The following is a 20,420-nucleotide window of genomic DNA, read 5'->3' as shown; positions in this document are numbered from 1 at the left end:
GAATTGACAAATAGTACCAAAAATAGAAGAAAAAAAAAAGAAATAAAGTGAAAGGCGTAAATATTCTAAAAAAGAATGAAACGCCGATAATACCAAACAACAACAACAACACAAAATCTAAAAATTTGATAGAAATCAGAAATAACTGGTGGATTTTTTTGTCTTATCATATGTTATAGGTCCAGCGCGACACCTTTAACATATATAACAACATGAAGGTACATGGCTAAAGGGAAAGTGGAGAAATAAAAAGAAATAAATTAAAACAAATATTAAAAATTGTTGTATCAGTATACTATAATGAATAACAGTAGTGAATTAATTTAACATCTTACTTGATTCATACTTGTCCATAATGCAGTGTTTTTCAGTATTCTTATTTTGGTACTGCATGCAATTGTAAAGTTAAAAAAAAAAGAGATTGTAACTTCTTGTAAATAAGTTGTGTTCTACGGTGCCGGTGTATTGCATGACCTACTAATAACTTGTAAATGTGTAAAGACATAAGATTTTAATATAATTATAGTAATGCTAAAATGAAGATACATAACATATTTTTATGGTGTACATTGAAAGCTTTATTCTGCCATAACTAACAGTTAAATTTACACAACATTATTCAGATGAATACAAATTATACTTGCTGTACTGAAGGCAATATTTAAACGTGATGTTGATTCCAACCATTGCATACAAACAGATCATGTGTATTAAAAAAGGCACATTTTTATTTAGCATCTATCGCTATGACAACTTTAACCGTCGTCATTAAGAAGGAGCAATATACTTTATTTGTATACCACCATGTCTTGTTACTTATTAGTTACTGCTTATTTATATACATCTTATCTTGTGTCTTTCATAAAAACTTGACATTCTCTATAGGCAATGTGTAGATAAGTTTACCAAAGAAAAGTATCTATAACAGTAATGTTTCTACGCGCTTGACAAATATACTATTACCCCGGTCATTTGATTCAGTGCTTGCCCGCACACAATGTTTTGACTAGTACGTGATCATACAAATTTTGCCGAGAAACTGCCTACTAATTGATATATTTGGTAAATTATTATATCTATTTGGACTTGATAGATATAACGCATGTGTCGCGCACTTGTGCGTAGTCCCATATACATCTTTCTGTGTACAGTGCTTGTAACTTTACCAAGACTGGGCCAATTTTGTTATCATTTCGATGATTCTAGAACCTTGCAGTACACACCAAGACTTATATGCTAGATGATCAACCTTTTCTGATCGATTCCACAACAATCCTTTCACAATGCAGTCGCATGACCATAACTGGTTTTATCTTTTAAGTTTCACATCTTACTTTATATATAAATGCTTTAAAAATTGTCTGAGTGATTCTTTTCCTTAATGTGTACGAGTATACATGTATACATACTCCATATCGATCTCAAATCCTGAATCATATCAGTTTCAGCACAAAATTAAGTATAGTTAGGTACATATATGTCTTTCATCTTCCCTAATGCTCGACTATGAATATCACCTCAAGTGATTAACATCCAACATAAGGTTTTTCAAAAAAATAGCACAGACATTTCAAAACTGGTCATGTCCTATACGCACACAAAAGACAATTCTGCGTTGTGTGTACTGAGTTTCATATGAATCGATCAAACTACTTCCAATAGTTTGCTCACATACTTATTTTACACACTGCACATGCATTGAGTTTTATACTGTTATTATAATGCCTCATCAAAGATACCAAAACTATAAAATTGCTAAAACTTGGAAAGAATATGCTCCACAAGATTATTAAAACAAAATTGTATTCTTTATGCAAAGCTTGGTTACCATGGAGGTACCTTAACAGACAGACACAACAAATGTGTCTTGCACACCCTCGGGTCAATCGGTATACCAAGTTTTATTACAATTTGCGTACAAATTGGAAAAAATTTGACCCAGTTTTTTACAATAGACCAACAGAAAGACTCGCCTGCCCAACTGTATCCTTATTCCTTAATACACCCTTTCAAACTACAAAGTAGTTACAGGCAGCATATCTCTTGATGGTATAACCTTGAACCGCAATACTTTGGCGTTGAGCTGATTCACGTTCATTGATTCAAATGATGCATGAAACCAACTGTTTTGCTGTCTTGTGATCATTTCTCTTTTTCGCTTGCATTATTTTAGTCACATTGATTGCATTAAACAAAAAATGAAGACTATTTACAATAAGATATTCTACAAATCTTTCTTCTGTCCATGTTGATTTTCAACAGGTTCCGAAGTATAGTCTTTTTCATGATCGACTGTCACCTCAGTTACATGCACAGTCACTAAAACCAAACACATTGTTGACTCATGGTTTGACCTCTTGGCTGTAAATTTTATAATTACTACCGTAACTTCTTCAAGGAATATAGGTTGCCAAATAGATACAAATTGAAATATCCACCATTTCCACATGAGCAAGCACTGATTTTATCACAAATTATGAATTGTATAAATCACATAGAGCTTTTATACACTGATGTCACAATTTGTCTTTTATATTCCTACATTTCTTCCATTTGTAAACTTGCCAACCTCTTATTGTAATACAATATACAAGTGCCAAGCATGGTGGCTAATCTAGCAACAATAACAATTTATTTCTGGTACATGTATATCATGCGTTATGTGACTTTTTTTTTATACTGATAGATAACCACATCCCCATGATCCCCAGGGACACTCTAGTATCAAGTTTGGTGGTATTTTGTCAAAGGGTCTCTGACATATCAAGAATACATGCTCGTAATGCTAAGCCATGCAATCTTTCACCTCCGGACCACAAAATCATTAGCAACCAAATGAGTCCAAAATGTTAAGTTCCAACCAATCCTCAAGATAGCCTAAAAACATGCCACATGGACAAATTAAATTGAGGCGATTAAGAGTCTTGCATGCAATCATGCAACAATGAACCTCATTTGACCTTTGACCTACTTATGTGACCTTCAACTCCAGAATATCATGGAGGCCAATAATGGGCATCTACCAATCAAGTATGGTTACAAACAGATGCAGGGTTGGAAAGTTAGCAACCCTAATTGATTTTTGCAGGTAAGATTTCACATTAGACTTCATTCAAATTTGTGTACAGTCACGGAGGATGGACGGAAGGACGCCATTTGGATCCCTTAGTCTCTGCTCGAAAAAAAGCAGTTCTCAAGTCAGACAATCCCAAATGTTCACTACAGAGGATTACATGGATTTCTCTAATCGGCCTAGTCTCCTGGCTAGGATCACATCAACTTGTGGTGGAGGAAATGGTGCAAGCCGGGGCCTTGTGTGTCTAGGGTCATCAGGGAGCAGAACAGCCTTCGAGAACAGTGGTCCTTGGTCCTGTTCTCTGCGTTCCAGTATCGCACCGATGAGTCCTTGTACATACATGTAGGGGTAGGTCTTGGGGACCTTCTCCTTCCGGGCCACGTAGTTGTTGGCACGCTTTGACCATACTGCAACATATCTGTATCATAAAATAAAAGAACATGCAAAATGTAACAAGTTGCATTATATGCACACTCATTCTTGTCAATTGGAAATGATTCATATCTCTTAAAGATAAACTTGAGTTCTGGTAAAAAAAGAAAATGAATTCTCACAGAATCTAACGAAACTTACACTGAATGTTCAAGATTACAAATAAATGTCATGTGCCAAACAATTTTGGAAGAAAATGTATACTGGCTGAGCAATGAGCACAGAAAGATAAGGAAATCAGGGTAGTACTAGCCCCGACAGGCCGACACCATGTGTGTTGTCCCATATACATCTTTCTGTGTAAGTGATTGTTACTTTACCAAAACTCTGCCAAATTTATGATGATTTTGATGACTCCAGAACCTTGCATTACACACCAAGTATATTATTACACTGAATCCAAGTCCGCATTTAGGGTCCAAAATCAGCAGCATGATTGACAAACCATCAGCTTACAGTCCGTCATCTACATAATTTAGATGTGCGTCGTGTACAGGGACAACTTCTTTAGATGACGTCATATTTTGGCGATTTAAAAGGGGCGTTCCCAGGAAGGACAATTAGATATTTAATAATTTCCCCAAAATTGATAAATTTCATGGGAAAGAACTGCCAATTCGGATTGCCCTGTCCAACTACACAGGGAAAACAAAAAATCATGTTTTTTTTTTTTTACTCCACCCACTTTGGATTGCCTTGTCCATCTAAAAAAAAATGTACAAATAAAAATAGGAAAAACAAGAAAGAAAAGAAAACCTTTTTTTCTTTCTTTCTAATTTCCACTCACTTTGTATTGCCTTGTTCATCAATCTGGTCGGGCCTGTCCTTGTGTGCCATGTAGTCGATGACCGCAAGCAAATTCCTTGCCCGGTTTGCTGGGTAGCTGGATGGATAAGACAAACAATTGGTATTACCACTACCATGATGAATGAATAGTAAATGCTTTAGACAAATCTCAGACTCATTGGCCCGTAGTCACAAAGGAGGTTTGTAGGAGGTTTGTACAAACCATGGTTTGACGATGGTTTACATCTATGGAATGCTGCTCGCATACCGAAAATTGTAAATTAACATTGTTAACAAGTATGGAGTTTACATTCCTTCTCCATCAGTTTACAAATGGCATTCCATAGATGTAAACCTTGGCCAAACCATGGTTTGTACAAACCTCCTTTGTGAATACGAGCCATTCACTTCAGTTCTGGATTTGTGTTGTAAATTATCGACTCTTAATTAAAGGTAGTTACATTTCCCTGCTACAACCACTCCAACTTGACTTAACATCAGGTACCGACACAAGTACGATACAAAGTCTGCTGTTTCAAGACTCTGCATGCATCCAAAAGTGATTTCAGCATTTATATAGATGTCATTCATAATTTCTCATTAACTTTGCTATTTGCTTCAAAATATGATATTGTAACTACTGTAATGATATGTTTCAACTTTTCCACAGACAATCTTACTTCAAACATACAAAATGATACTAAAAATACTTACTCAAAGGAATACCGCTTGGAAGCATACATCAGTATATGGTTGTGGAAACACTCGAGCATGCTGGTGTGCCTAAGGAATTATGAAAACAAAATAAAAACTGATATAAATGATAGGGCATTTCATTATTTTCATACCACAAAATCAATATTGAAAATCCCATGTCATACACATGAGCAAATAAGATGCATTATCTTGACCTGCTGATATGTCCCAATTTTATAGGTCATAACCGAAAAAGAGCTCAATCTTGCAAACATGTACGTAATGAACGCATTCTCATTAAATTCCTTTTGATAAATTTAAAATAGCGCCTACCGTCGTACAACGGTAGCTGCTAGTGCTACCATAAAAATCCCGGAATATGTAGTTGTGATATATAATTTCAAAAAGGTAATAGCCAATCGGTCAATTGTAGCTTGTTGTATAGCTGAATTAATATATTGACCTTGAGAGAGAGTTATAGTATACCCCATAAAGAGATTATTATTTACAATTTCATCACTTTAGACTCGATTTCAACGCGACAACGTTCACTGAATATTGTAGGATCGCATATGCTTCCAATATTTTCATTTGAACCAAATTCATCCGGACGTCTAGTGGAGCCAGACGTAGTCTCAGTGGAACAACCGACGATATAGAGACTGAAGCTTTCGGTCTACTGTAGACCTAGGCTAGACTAGATGATAGATCTCAATATCATATGATTCATGAAATCTGAATTAAAAATCCAAGGCAAGAGATAACAAAACGTAATTTCTTAAATTTGCCGATTCCATGCATCTAGTCTCTAGACTAGATCCTCTAGATCAAATTAAAACGGTAGGCCTACCCAATGCAGTGGGGCGTATATCATTTCAACTTACCTCTCAGTGAGCTGGCATAGCCATAGGGTCTATTGCATCCTCTAGACTCGGCAACGAGAAGGCCGCCTGCAGCTCGCGAAGTTTCTCCGCCGTACCCTGGCCTTGTTCACAGCCACTCCCGCGCGCGCGTTTCCGTTTTACACCCTGCCCTAGGCTTTTCGTCAAGAAATTACACGAAACATGCTGTATCCGAAGTCTAAGTTTGTTTATATCGACGTCAAGAATAGCGAAGCCAAAGCTTATGTACAATTTCAATTGGGGATGCGAGGGTCTTCTTGTTCAAGACGGTTTTCCCGATATATTATTGTTTTGTTATCGCTGGGCTAAATTTTGCGAGCTGATCACGCATCCTCACGCTCTTAGAGTATTGCGTATTAATGGATAAAAATAAATGATACGACTAGGAAGATCAACTAGTATAGAGAGTTAGCTAGCGCTACGTGACGTTTTCAGAGTTCTGGTGGTGTGCAGAGCGCCGAGGCAAGATGTGGACGACTAGACTCCGAATACCAGTCGGTTTGTAAAATTTTATTGGAGAAAAGCCTAGGGCAGGGTGTAAAACGGAAACGCGCCTCCCGCGCCTCCTCTGGGCCGGATGGTCGAGCTGCCATTGCTTGTTTCTCTCCTTCCTCTTACCGTCTTACTTAGTCTTATTCCGATTTAGCGTAGCCTTAGCCTTGTCCTTAGGCTTAGCACTAGCTGAGTCCGAGTCGGCCATCGTCCGTGACCTCGAGCTCCTTTTCCAATCTCGATCTCGTTATCGTATTTCAATCAAAGCTTGTCTGTAGCTGTCTAGCGTTCGATCGGCGCCGGTGATAATCTGATCTGAGCTGTGTGTGTTATACTTTACGTGAAAGCAGCGTATTGGAATTGATCAGCTGTACTGTATTACTAGCGCGCGGTCGGATACCCGCCTGCTAGCTACTAGTACTGTACGTACCACACGTATCGGCACGGCCGGTATTAGATGGGCGCTGACATTTTGCGCACTAAATTTCACATTTCTGTGCGTGAATACGTTCTTTTTCTCTTCTCATCTCATGCATATTCATTCCCCCCTGAACAACTGTCGAATCGATAACCAGGATTTTTGATTGTACCTCTAGGTTCAGTTAATCAAGCTCGTTCCAAAACTATATTATTTGTCCATATTTGTTTTTGCCAAAATATTCTAAATGCGATCTGAAAATGACCTTATTTGTCACTTTACGACACTTAAAATTCAAGGTTTTTTTTAAATTGTCATGGCAATAAAATACAATTTTTTTTAATGATCTCATGTATATATTTTGATTGCTCATCATTTTCTCCTCAAATTGATCATTTGGTTTTACAAGTCTCGTTGGGCAGATTTTAAGCTACGAGTCCTCAAAGATAAGGTAATTTTTTCCAATTTCTCCTAATTTCACACCTTTCACCCGAAATCGTAGTACATTATTGAATATGGAGCAAGATACGAGAATTGATAGTTATCATACAATTTATTATGATATTTCTGATGATTTATTTACCTAGTTTTGCAGATTTATAACGTGAAACAAATACTAAACTGAGTTTGAAAATACAACAAAAGCAGCTGATTTATATATTTAGCGTGTACGCGAACACGTGTAGCCCGCTTCGTTCAGTGTAGTGTAACGCCACCCTACCGTTGTGTGAACAATCCCACATGCAGATAAATGTGTCTTGCGCACATTTGGAAGCATAAACACAAGTTTTAAAAAATATTAAAAATCGCTCGAATTGAATTTTATCATGACATTTTTAGATTATGTTTCTTTAGAATGTTGTTTTTAGATATGCACATGTCACAAGATTTTTTTTCTATTAGATTAAAAGAAAATCAAATATTTCTTGAGCATGGTCAGGGGAAATTTTTTATCGCCTGATGAGTGATGTGTGTTATGTTATTAACTGAAGCTGAGCCAGGTGTAGACCGAAAACTTCAGTCTCTATAATCGTCGGTTGTTCCACTGAGAGTGAGACTACGTCTGGCTCCACTAGACCTATAACCGGAGGTCTAGTGGAGCCAGACGTAGTCTCAGTGGAACAACCGACGATTATAGAGACTGAAGCTTTCGGTCTACACCTGGCTCAGCTTCAGTTAATAACATAACACACATCACTCATCAGGTGATAAAAAATTTCCCCTGACCATGCCAAAGTAATATTTGATTTTCTTTTAATCTAATAGAAAAAAATCTTGTGACATGTGCATATCTAAAAACAACATTCTAAAGAAACATAATCTAAAAATGTCATGATAAAATTCAATTCGAGCGATTTTTAATATTTTTTTAAACTTGTGTTTATGCTTCCAAATGTGCGCAAGACACATTTATCTGCATGTGGGATTGTTCACACAACGGTAGGGTGGCGTTACACTACCCTGACCGAAGCGGGCTACACGTGTTCGCGTACACGCTAAATATATAAATCAGCTGCTTTTGTTGTATTTTCAAACTCAGTTTAGTATTTGTTTCACGTTATAAATCTGCAAAACTAGGTAATTAAATCATCAGAAATATCATAATAAATTGTATGATAACTATCAATTCTCGTATCTTGCTCCATATTCAATAATGTACTACGATTTCGGGTGAAAGGTGTGAAATTAGGAGAAATTGGAAAAAATTACCTTATCTTTGAGGACTCGTAGCTTAAAATCTGCCCAACGAGACTTGTAAAACCAAATGATCAATTTGAGGAGAAAATGATGAGCAATCAAAATATATACATGAGATCATTAAAAAAAATTGTATTTTATTGCCATGACAATTAAAAAAAAACCTTGAATTTTAAGTGTCGTAAAGTGACAAATAAGGTCATTTTCAGATCGCATTTAGAATATTTTGGCAAAAACAAATATGGACAAATAATATAGTTTTGGAACGAGCTTGATTAACTGAACCTAGAGGTACAATCAAAAATCCTGGTTATCGATTCGACAGTTGTTCAGGGGGGAATGAATATGCATGAGATGAGAAGAGAAAAGGAACGTATCCACGCACAGAAATGTGAAATTTAGTGCGCAAAATGTCAGCGCCCTGGTAATGTCGAGACGCGCGTGCATACGGCGAGCCGTGCTGATACGTGACCAACGAACTCAAACACTCGTTGTAAATACGCTGGTTGTTAAATGACATAGAGGGAGCTAAACACGTAAATTCAAAAAATAAACCGTCGAAAGTCAAAAGTGATGTCCGGACGTCAAACACTTTTATATAATGTTTTGAAAGCAAATTGCACAACAATTAGAGCATTTGATTTGGAATTATTATCATCTCCCATGTTTTTTTCGATGATCTTTCATATGGTACTGAAATAAACCAAATCTGTTTTGGAGGGGCACTTTGGAAATTACCAATACTCAAATCTTGCTCACTACCGCCCCTCCCTAAAATAAGATCCTAGCTCCGCGCCTGCATTAAAATATAGCTATGATGCTGACTAAATTTAGGAAATAATTCGTATATTAATGTCGTCGAGGAAAATGACCATTTTGCGCATATGCAAGTACTATAGATAGTCCATAGGAAAAATAATTTAGCCTTCGGCCCCAGGTTTATAGGGTTGACTTTGTAGATATTGGAAATTTAATTTTGTCGGTTATTGGTGGCTACTTTTGTCGGTAATCGTTGGCCTCTACACCCCCCTCTGACAAAGGTCTAGCGACGCCCCTGCCTACTGGGCACTGTCCCTTAAACTTCAGGTGAACGGCACGCCAAGTCCAAAGTATTTTGTTTGTTTGTTTTTTTTTTGGGGGGGGGGGGGAGGGGGGGGGGGTTAATTCCCCCTCCCCTGATTTTTGTATTTGTCTTAGTGACGGTAATTCCTGGCTGGAAGATTTTGGCCTGTGAATGATGAGCCTTCTGGGCCCTGTCCCTTGATGGTTCGATGATGTTATTGAAGGAAATTTCTTTCTGGGAGATAATGGCCTTTGAAGGTGAATGACACGCTCAGTCAGTTTTCTTTGTTTTAATTTTCTACTTATTATTTTTGGGGGTAGGGATTCGCCAAATTTGTTGTAGTTCTTTTTACATTTTCGGTTTCTCTCTTTTGTGTGTATAGTCTTAATAGGTATAACTTTTAACTTTTAACGATTTAGAACCTTCAAGATGGCCATTAGAAGCGACATAAACACGGAAGCTTTGACGTTTCATTAAATCATATGAGAAAGAAGACAATTCGTTGTACTGTTTTCGACTCCTAATCCTTGTCTGAATTCAGCCCCCCCCCCTTCCCACCCGTGCGAAGCTCGGAAGCTTTGACGTTGCATTAAATTATAAGAATAAGAAAAGACGATTCGTTGTACCCACTCTTTATAATCATTGTCTGAATTATAAAAAAATGTTTCTTTGTCCGCTAAAAAGTCACAGTTCATATAGGGAAAAAAAAACTTGCCGCCGACAGACATAATACATCTCATCTACTTCAAACTTCTACATTGATATAGCACACGAGGATCAAGCAAGAATACCGACACTGTGGACCCGGCACCCTCTCTCGTCTGCAAGCACAGACCCTAATTTGACACTGTATCAAAATATCATTGTGCCTTGAGAGAAGCCCAGCTACCTACTGGTTGTGTCAATATAGGTCAGGAGCAGTTATAGGAAATGGCCTATGGTAGTCTTATAGTGCAGACTCACGTTTACGACTGACCAGGGTTTGTGCTTGCAGACTACCCTCTCTCTCTCTCTCTCTCTCTCTCTCCTCTCTTTCACCCCCGTTTCTTTTGTTTCCTTTTTCTCTTCTTTTCTCCTTTTCTCCTTTTCTTTTTAAATTTTCTTTCCCTTTCTCGCCCATTTTCCCCCTCCCCCTTTTCCCGACAGCAGCGCAATTTTACCCATCAATATCCTTTAGCGACGCCCCTGGTTGTTATCCCATTATTCTTTTAAAAGAAATGCAACTCCTCACGCTCTCGCACCTCTCTTCTATCGTTGTTTAATTCTCTTTCATTTTTTTTTCTTTCTCCTTTAACTCACAAAAATTCTCTTTCCCCCTCTTTTCCATCTCTTTTTATTTTGTTCTTCTTGTGCTTTTTTTTTGGGGGGGGGGGGGGGGGGGGGGGCTACACGGGGGGCTACTGGCAAGAGGGACCCCATTTCAAGCACACTGCAAAATGGCATGCTCCGCCCCTTTCACGGTAAAAAAAAAACGCCTTCCTATAATATCATCCCCCTTTCTTTCTTTTCCCTTCTTATTATTCTCCTTCCCCCCCCCCCCCCCCCCCAATTTTCTCTCCTCCGTCATTGCCCATTGCTTCCTTTTCCGCCTTTTCTCTCCTCTCACTTCCCCTTTTCCCTCCTTTTCTCCTCTCACCTTTTCTCTCCCTCTTTTTTTCTTCTTTCTCTCTTCCCTTTTCTTTCCCCCTTTTTTCCCGGGGAGGGGGCACGTGCCCCCTGTGCCCTACACCCTGATTCCGCCACTGGAACTACACAAACATCTGGCATGAAAATCGGGCCTCATTTTTTTTTTCAGGGACATTTGTTTTCGGATGCTCTTCCACCCTTGCATGATAACAATGATAACGCTCACACATTTTTGTTTCACTTCTCCCCAGAACTCAACCTTCTCTTTAAATCTCCTGCGGTAAGACAATAACAAGCACAATTTAAGACCAATGAAAGACGTTTTCATAGTGATATAAGCACTCTGTATTTATTCAATCAATGCTGGCTATATGCCCAAAAGAAGGACACGTAAAATATATATATACATGTACATATACGAGACACTACGTGTATGGCTTTCAAAATAATATAGTAAACAATGAGATGTAATATACTGTATAATAATGTGTACGTTTCATTATAACATAGTTTGTTAAAATACCATATTGCCCATAAGTGAATAAACGACTCATTACATAGGTATAAATACATGGAATACCCATGTAAACAAAAATATTTGAAAAAAACCTAAAAACAGTAAGTGATTCATCCACATATTTGGGGCAAAATTTTAAAAAATTGACCACATAAATAGACTGTTAGAATTGAGCATTGACATCGCCCAGCACGTCATGCAAAAATAATTGTACAGGTTGTATTACACCCTTTATGAGAAAATTCATTATGTGTCAAGTGGTTGAATAGAACTTCATCCCAAACATAAACACACGAGTAGAAATAAAATCGAAAGATGTACAATTGAACTTCAAAATATATTCTTCAAAAATGATTTTAAAAGTATATACATGTAATTCTAAGGATATTAAGTACAATAATTGTTGGGGGAGGTAGGGACGTATGTTTATAATGATTTGTGGAGGTGTAGTGATCTTGTGGATAAGGCATCAGACTGTTGATCACATGGTTTGTGATTAAAGTCCTATAACGTCTTTTGGCAAGACATTTGCCACAATCCACCCATGTGGTGGTAAAAGGGTACCTGGCAGAAATTAATTCCTTGAAATGCTAGAACGCCATAATGGCATCCATGCCAAAGCCGGGATAATAACTGTTGAGCGCCAGTAGTGTTAAGTCTGACAGACATGAGTGCTATACAAGAACCCACTATTAATATGGATATACAGTGTACAAGCATAATTTAAAACAGATATTCCTGAAACAGGGCCAAGGTTACACTTTAAGACAAGTCTATTAATCAATAAGAAACTTCTACTACCAGTAATTTCATTGAATGCCAGGAGATAAAATCTCATACATATAAATGTATTTTTGTGCAGTCATTGGAATTTCTACATTAATTCTACCCGAGTTGAAAGCAAAAGTAATACTGATACATATTACATAACAAAAGCAAACATACATGTACAAACATATATGCAATGTAAACATATATCCAATACACGAAGATCATACCAAGTGGAAGACTTCAACACCTTTTTTTTGGCACTCTACAAAAATGCCCCCAAAGCAGGGCTTCACACTAACTTATTTCCTATAGGGGGTCCGACTTGAACCATTTACAGTCTGTGTACATGAGTTCTTCTGTAAAGACTCCAAAATTTGAGGGTTCAGGACTTTATTTTGGCCCCTGTGTGCCCAAGGTGCCCGCCATTGTCCACCCCTGAACAAATACTATGTTATTATTTTCCGGTTTAATTAGGTAATACATTTCTATGTATTATGTAACGGGGCAAGTCAACGTTGTTTTGTGCCATGGATACATAACAAACTTAACTGAACTTGGAATGTATTATCCAATAATGAACGCTTAACAATAGGTATAAACAGGAACCAGAAAATAGCATGAATGCTAAACGAGCCTGGTACCTTCGAACATGAAAAACACTGCTTGGGTACATACCGGAACATTTAGAACAAACAAATTTGAAATGTTTCATGTAGTAAAGCTAATTAAAAACACAACTATAATACAATTGTATAAATGGATGAAAAGTCAAATATAAAAATACCTAGAATTTTATAAGTACATTTTATTCAAAAGGTACTCTATCAGTGCTTTCTTGAAGCAAGATCTGGATGTCTTTGTAAAGTGGAAAATCATTCCATAAAGAACTGCCTACATATGAAACTGAAAAGTTTCCTTTGGTTATTCTGACCTTGGGTATATTCAAGTTTTTTTTCCTTTTGCCTTTTTTGATACTTGTGCGGAATGAAAGAGTAATATTAAATGATTGGTTGAGGCAAACTACATTACAATAAAGATTTGAATATATTATTTAAGATTATATCAATTTTATATCAATTTTGATAGCACTGCAACAGCTTGGCTCAAACATTAAACAATGTAATTCAAAATTTACACTCTGGATATTAATCATATTCATTATTCTACAATATACTCAGTAACCTATGTGAAATAAAATCGAGTAAATAATTGAATTTATTTAATATATTTATTTGACCTATGTGTACGTTCAACATGGCTATTTGGTTTCGCTCACATGTAAAATAAAGGCTAAAACATAGTTTACAAACAACATAAATAGGATACAAAATGATATATTTTGTTGAAGACAAAAGATAAACATACACAATATTGATTTTCATTTGGTTTGGTTATGGTTTGTTTTATTTCCTTAAATTTCATAATTTGCTGTCTTCATGTATATATTCAAAAATGATAATTATTTATCAGTATTCACAAAGGAAATTCAGATCTTAAACTGAGTTGAAGTATACATGACCAAACTCCTCCAATTTTCCCTTTTAGTGGTCTATTGTAGTGAGGATAACTTAAATCAATGTTTTCTCCATCTTACCAGGAAGTTACGCTTTATACCCGCTCACAAATCATTAACTTTGTCTCTAAGCGCCCCAATTCCACACAAAACAAATCATAAACTTATTACCCTTCCCTAATAAAGATAAAATTGCTAAATAATGTTTATAAATTCCCTAAGCAACAATGGCCCCAATTCCACACAAAATTAACGTATCCCAATAAAAATAAATAAAATTGCCAATTAAAACTATTAAATTCCCTAAGCAACAATGGGTGACTTGGCTATATGGAACTTGACCGAGCAATAAATAATAGCGCTGCTATAATTTTTTTCAGTGGCGTATCCAGAAAGAGAATGGCTCTCTTGGTAGCCTTGCTTGCTGTAGACTGGTTACATTTTGTTTCTGCCTTCATTCAGTTAGTGCTCTTTAAAGCATTCCAGAGCTAAATCATTCACCAATTGAAGGTATAATTATTCAATATATACTTTTAATGATAAAGATAAAATCAATTTGATAATGATCAAATCAACTGTATAAATATATACTTTACTGAGCTGCTACTACCTGTATAAAAATATACTGGTACTCTTATCAGGAAGTTACGCTTATCCACTCCCAAATCCAACCCTCACCCTTCACTTTGGAATGATTTTCATATTAATTGATATTACTATTCCATGCTTTAACTCCTCTTTGTCAATGAATGACCTTCTGATGACTTTCTGATGACTTTCAGAAATGAACCTTCCCTGCCAGGGACAAACCGATAGCAAACCGAGTGAATAACCTACTGATGACCTTCAGAAAATGAACTTCCCTGCCAGAGAAAACCAGATAGCAAACCGAGTGAATAAACACTATGATGACCTTCAGAAAATGATACCTTCCCTGCCAGGGATAAACCAATAGCAAACCAAGTGAATAACCTTCTGATGACCTTCAGAAAATGAACCTTCCCTGCCAGGGACAAACAGATAGCAAAACCGAGTGCATAACCTTCTGATTACCTTCAGAAAATGAACGTTCCCTGTCAGGGACGAACTGATCGATAGCAAAACCGAGTGAATAACCACTATGATGATTTATTTTTCTCTTCCTACAGTAGATTAAATAACTTTCTTTATTATCATTTTTGTAAGGTGCAAATATAGACTTTCCATCATGCCTTGCTCAAGGACATAAGTGCCGTGCCGGGGCTCGAACCCATGACCTTTGTATTCCAAGTCAAGTGACTAAACCACTCAACTACAACACCTCTACTAGACATGCACTTCAACAGTCTCTGACGGTGAATGGTATTAGCTTTTTAATCAACAAATAAAATAATACATTTACAGTAAGCTAAATATCCACAATTACCATCTCTGCACAATATCAAATATACCAGAAATAGACATAGAAAATGCTTTGTTAAGATCAATAATGATGGAGCATTGATAACTACCTACATGTAGGCTTATCTTATGTACATTGTCATTAGATAGCTAGAAAAATGCCAACCCACTTACATATATATAGAGGGCAAGCAAGATATTGGCAAGTTTGAAAAGCAATGTGTTAAAATGAGGCTAAGCATTCAAATACAGTCAGCACAAAGAAATAAGGTCCCCAGTTTGAATGTAAGTAAACATGTGTGTGTGTGTACAGTATGTGTACTTGTGCGTGCACATCAATTCACAATGCAAATTGGTGAACAATTCACATCTTGATATCATTACTGTTGATTGATTTACCTGACTGCTAAAAAAGTGTGTAATATGCTTGTAAGTATGCAGCCGAAGAAGGACAGTTCTCCAATGGACTTGGTAATGAGGATTGATTGATTGATTTTTTTTTTCCCCGCCAAGCTTCCAACATACAATAATCAATAATAACAGGTTAAAATTAAGTCAGCTTGAAAAGGAGAACCCACAAAAGCTTGAGAGCTTATTTCCAGTGGGGTCCTAATGCCTTACGAAAGGGCACTGTAGTTTCAAACCTGGGAGCTCCCGGGTACAAAACCATTGTTCTACCGCTGATCCATCGGGCCCCCTCCAAAACCTTGAGATTATTTCCGAGGTATTTAACAGTCAAAGCCTCTAGCAAACCCTAGGACATTCACATAATACTGTTTGTATCTCGAGAAAAAAATGGATGCAAAAGTACACAAGCCTTACCCTTACATGTAGAATTGCTTATCAAAGTAACACGCCCTAACAAACTATACTTAACAACTATATCACTCATACCCTTACAAAGTTTGGTATTTTTGTTAAGTACACATGTACGTGGAGAATAACTTTGGCCGGTTTATCTTTCTTTAGAGAGTGATATACAGTGTACATGAAAGCTTAAATCTTTAAGTATTCCACAAAAACCCTAGACAACCAGTCCACCTTTCATTCTTGATTTGCGGGGAAAAAAATATCAAATTTACAAAGGGTATGAATAATTTACTTGTTAACTGTGCTAGATATTGCTCATTTTATAATAGATGTTCAACTTGATATAAAATTGCTGTGGTGCGTAGATGTTGTATTACTCTTTAGGTGCCAAAACATGGGTGGGTGGGTCGGAAATCTTTTTTTTTCTCTCTTTTTTTGTTTACTCCCTTTTTGGGCTAATATTTCTCAGTTACTTGTATGACATTTTTGTCTCTAAAAAACTGTAATTTTTTTTTTTTTTAATAAGCCGACCTTAAATTTCAAGATTTTGGGATCGGCCGCAAAGGGCAATACAACATTTTTTTTTTTAGGCCTTAGATAGCAATGATTTCAGTGCAAAGAACATCTTGTCATTTATGTACATGTATAAAGTGTACATTCAAACCTGTCTACAGAGGCCACTTTTTCTGTTTCCCTTGAGTGGCCTTAATACACAGGTACTGTATGACTTGATATATACTGTACACTACTGAAAATCAGCTTGGAGATTTCCAGCAGTTCTCAACATCCCTGCATGTAGATCGTATGTAAAAGCCAGAGGTATTCTGAAAACGAAGTTATCTTATAAATATGTTGGTACTGTGTACAACGATAAATTATCAAATTAGGACAATTCATTAGTTAATTTCTGCACAAAGCTGGTTGCATTGCGTAAATTTTAAGGAGACATCGGCACAAGCACCAATGGTAATTACATGTAAGTGTTGGTTCAGCATATTTTTAGTTTGTCATTGCAATTACATCACTTTTCCTAAAAATAAAAACATATACCCAGGGTATTTTCATGGGTAATTGTTGATTTTATAAGTTCCTTGTACAAGGAAGTAAACATATAATAATTCCACATCTTTGAAACAATAGTGTCTTTTTCCAATTTCTATCCATTTAGAAAGTGTTATAAAATTTGGCAAAGCAGTATTCAACAAAATTTGATTTATAACATCTAAATCTCATTCGACCTTTTTAAAATAGAGATATACCCAATTTCATTTGTTTTCTTCACATGTTTTTCCAATGTAAAGAAAATGCTTGATATGATCTACTTGCAGGTATATTGCACTACACAGCAGACTTCCAATGCAGCAATATTTTTGTTATAATCTAAAAATAGCTATGCTTGATCAATGTATATTCTAACATAACAATAAACTGCAGTGTCTCGGAGACCAACTCATTTCTCTTTCTTCTCAATGCTATGTCCGTGGCTCACAACAGACAATGCTATGCCAAGCTGAGCTGTGTAGTACGTCGTCATGACGATGGACTGAGATGATGGGATGGCGCTGCGGAACATATTGGTTGCTAAGACAACGTCAGAGATGCAGAAGAGGATGGCGCCGACACCAGCGGCGACCTTTGTCCACGTCCAGAGGTTCTCCCCGAACTGGACCCTGGCTAGCGCCCTCCACGCCATCATAATGATCAGGATGATGTACAAGGCGCCAAGGAATGTAAGTTCGTAAGCGGCGAAACCCGGGTACATGAACCCGTAGACGACACCGCCCACGAGCATCAGGGGGATGAGGAGGGACGGTTTGAAGGGGTTCGCGCCAAAAGCGTAGATGTACATGATGTGAGCGAGCGCGAAGAAGAGGAGTCCTTCGATGAAGTATTGGTTGACGTAAACGAGGCAGCCATCACCGATACAGGATAAGACGAGGCCGGTGAGAATAGCTAGATGGTAGCGAGGAAAGACGGACAAACCTTGCTTGCAGAAGAGATAGATCTCATGGATGACGAAGCCGCACAGACAGACGATGGGAAGGCACTTGCAGGCAACAGCCCACAGTGAGGCCTCTGGTCGTAGCAGAAAGTAAAGAATCGTCCCATTGATGAAGGGAAGGAGTCTCGGACAAACTGCTTTGGCCTGCAGGGAGTTAATAAAAAGAATAAGAAAATGATTTCAAATTTTGTCACTGACTTCATTCATTAGTCTAACAAGTTAGGGGTCTATATGAAATATCACATTGCTATTTCATGCTAGCTAACATTCTATCCCTCTTCCCATTTGCATTTGTCTCAAAATCTCTTTTAGACTCTAGATCTACAGGTATATAGATCATGATAGATCTAGAGCCTCAAATCTCCAATTAAAATTTTAAAAGATAAACATGGCATGGTTGAACATGTTGAAATAAAAACTGGAAAAATAATAATAAAAAACTTCTCCTGCTGAGCTGAGTATCGTCACTAACTAAACTAGAGTCTAGATCTAGACTAGATCTGGACTAGACTCTAGACAGTCTTATAGAATTGCATTTTGTGGCAAATACTTACAACATCAACCTTGAACATTCTGACCACGTGCATGGTGATCTGATGATGATGGTTCCCAATTCCAATTCAGAATCCAAATAATCTTAAAATTGTAAAGCAGATTAACGGGCGGCCACACACAGTCACAACGAATTACGCCGGTACAATATCCGGCGAGCGCGAGCGGTATCGGAAGCCTAAGTGTACCGCACCGTACAAAAATCGGGTACTGAACTTGAAGTTTAGGTTGAGCAAAAACAATTTCGAAACATGTCGCGTAGATCTATGAACACTTTGTAGTTTGTTCAATAATGATATTGATAGAATCTTTCCGTTTCTTTTTCTGCTCGCGATCCTGTCGATCTACCACTGTTTACAATGACGTAGTATGCAAATCAAGCCGGTAACGTATAACGTGGATAACACTTTCGCAATTTTTATCCTTTGTTTCCTTTTCGTGCGAACAATCGAATTCTCTTTTGTGCCGCGCGCGCAGTACAATTGTGTAAAAAATGCAATGTTTACGTTTTTCTCCGAACAACATGACGTTCGCACGGTTAGGCACGTGACTACTGTTCAGGTGACCGAGAAAAGTTTGTTGACATTTAGAGTTGCTACCAGACTAAGCAATTTATTTTTTCCCTTCACAATGTTACTAATTCTTATGTCATACACAATAATTTTAGAAAAAATGTCGTTAAGTCTATATCTAAGATAAATGAACGCACATTTACATTATAAACAGATTTAAATGCGTTTCCTATTTTGATAATAGCATCATTCAGTGTATGAATATTTTGATTATTTTCCTGGAGAAAAGGAAAGAAAAACAATAAAAAGTGCGTCATCGCTTAAAATTGATTTGCGAAGTATTTCGACCTTCGCTAGTCGCCGGACGGACGATGAGGCCGGGGTGTTCATCAAACATCTTTTTTATCTAGACTTCCGTAATGTTGGTTATTAGCAAATAACTAACTTTAAATACTTTGCACAGATAAGCAGGAATTATTGGTTTACTTATGTACATTAGATTATTCGTGTCAATTAACAAGTATGCTCAAAATGAGTCATTATACTTTTATCAAGAGTTGTGTCATCCTATTCGAGATAACAATTCTATTTTGGAAATAAAAGGATTTCAATATTTACTTAATTTGTGAAGTATCTATTCAATTCAATTCAAGTTTATTTCCACAGTCTGATAAAAATACAAAACAATCAAAAGACAAACAAGAATACACCATAAATATTACATAAACAGATAAAGATGGGGTCGACAATAGGCCTACGTGGTCCATGAAAGTCAACTTTAACAAAAACATGAACTAAGTAACTCAGGGGCGGATCCAGGAATTTCTTCCGGGGGAGGGGGGTGGGTTAAGAGGACATAATGTTGTTGGTCCCCAAAAATCGCAACGACTCAGCCAGCCGCTGAATAAACGGGGGAGAGGGGGGGGGGGGGGGGGGGGGGGGAGGTTGGGGGAGGGTGGTAAGAGCACCTTTTTTTTTTTTTGGTGCCGAATATTTAAAAAGTTTAATAAAAATAAATGTAATTACAAAGTTTATTAATAGCCAACAACCCTTTACTGCCCCCCCCCAAAAAAAACCCCCTCTCTTTCTCTCGATCCGTCCCTCCCCCTCACCTCTTTCTATTTTACTCTTACTCTCTCACCCTAGTTTTCTGATCTAGCTCCCCCTAGTTTCC

At 37.2% G+C, this 20,420-nt stretch overlaps 2 protein-coding genes and 1 long non-coding RNA gene across 3 annotated transcripts; all 3 read right to left on the bottom strand.

Moving 5' to 3' along the window:
- Positions 1-1,382: 1,382 nt before the first annotated feature.
- Positions 1,383-5,989, bottom strand: LOC754080. The gene is made up of 4 exons (XM_030989564.1): positions 5,875-5,989; positions 5,009-5,077; positions 4,296-4,391; positions 1,383-3,494 (listed from the first exon to the last, which is right to left on the bottom strand). The coding sequence occupies exons 2-4, from the start codon at positions 5,065-5,067 to the stop codon at positions 3,230-3,232; spliced, it is 420 nt and encodes a 139-aa protein (XP_030845424.1). The 5' UTR covers positions 5,068-5,077; positions 5,875-5,989; the 3' UTR covers positions 1,383-3,229.
- Positions 5,990-6,509: 520 nt separating this feature from the next.
- LOC115925526 lies at positions 6,510-9,243 on the bottom strand. The gene is made up of 2 exons (XR_004064764.1): positions 8,973-9,243; positions 6,510-6,798 (listed from the first exon to the last, which is right to left on the bottom strand). It is a non-coding gene; the product is annotated as an uncharacterized LOC115925526 (long non-coding RNA).
- Positions 9,244-16,618: 7,375 nt separating this feature from the next.
- On the bottom strand, positions 16,619-19,237 carry LOC115918759 (lysoplasmalogenase-like protein TMEM86A). Its single transcript, XM_030989563.1, has 2 exons — positions 18,737-19,237; positions 16,619-18,326 (listed from the first exon to the last, which is right to left on the bottom strand). The coding sequence occupies exons 1-2, from the start codon at positions 18,767-18,769 to the stop codon at positions 17,631-17,633; spliced, it is 729 nt and encodes a 242-aa protein (XP_030845423.1). The 5' UTR covers positions 18,770-19,237; the 3' UTR covers positions 16,619-17,630.
- Positions 19,238-20,420: the final 1,183 nt, after the last annotated feature.

The sequence above is a fragment of the Strongylocentrotus purpuratus genome, unplaced genomic scaffold, assembly GCF_000002235.5.
Source record: "Strongylocentrotus purpuratus isolate Spur 01 unplaced genomic scaffold, Spur_5.0 spur5_scaffold_18, whole genome shotgun sequence".
NCBI classification, from domain to species: Eukaryota; Metazoa; Echinodermata; class Echinoidea; order Camarodonta; family Strongylocentrotidae; genus Strongylocentrotus; species Strongylocentrotus purpuratus.
This window is presented reverse-complemented; position numbering and strand designations above follow the sequence as displayed.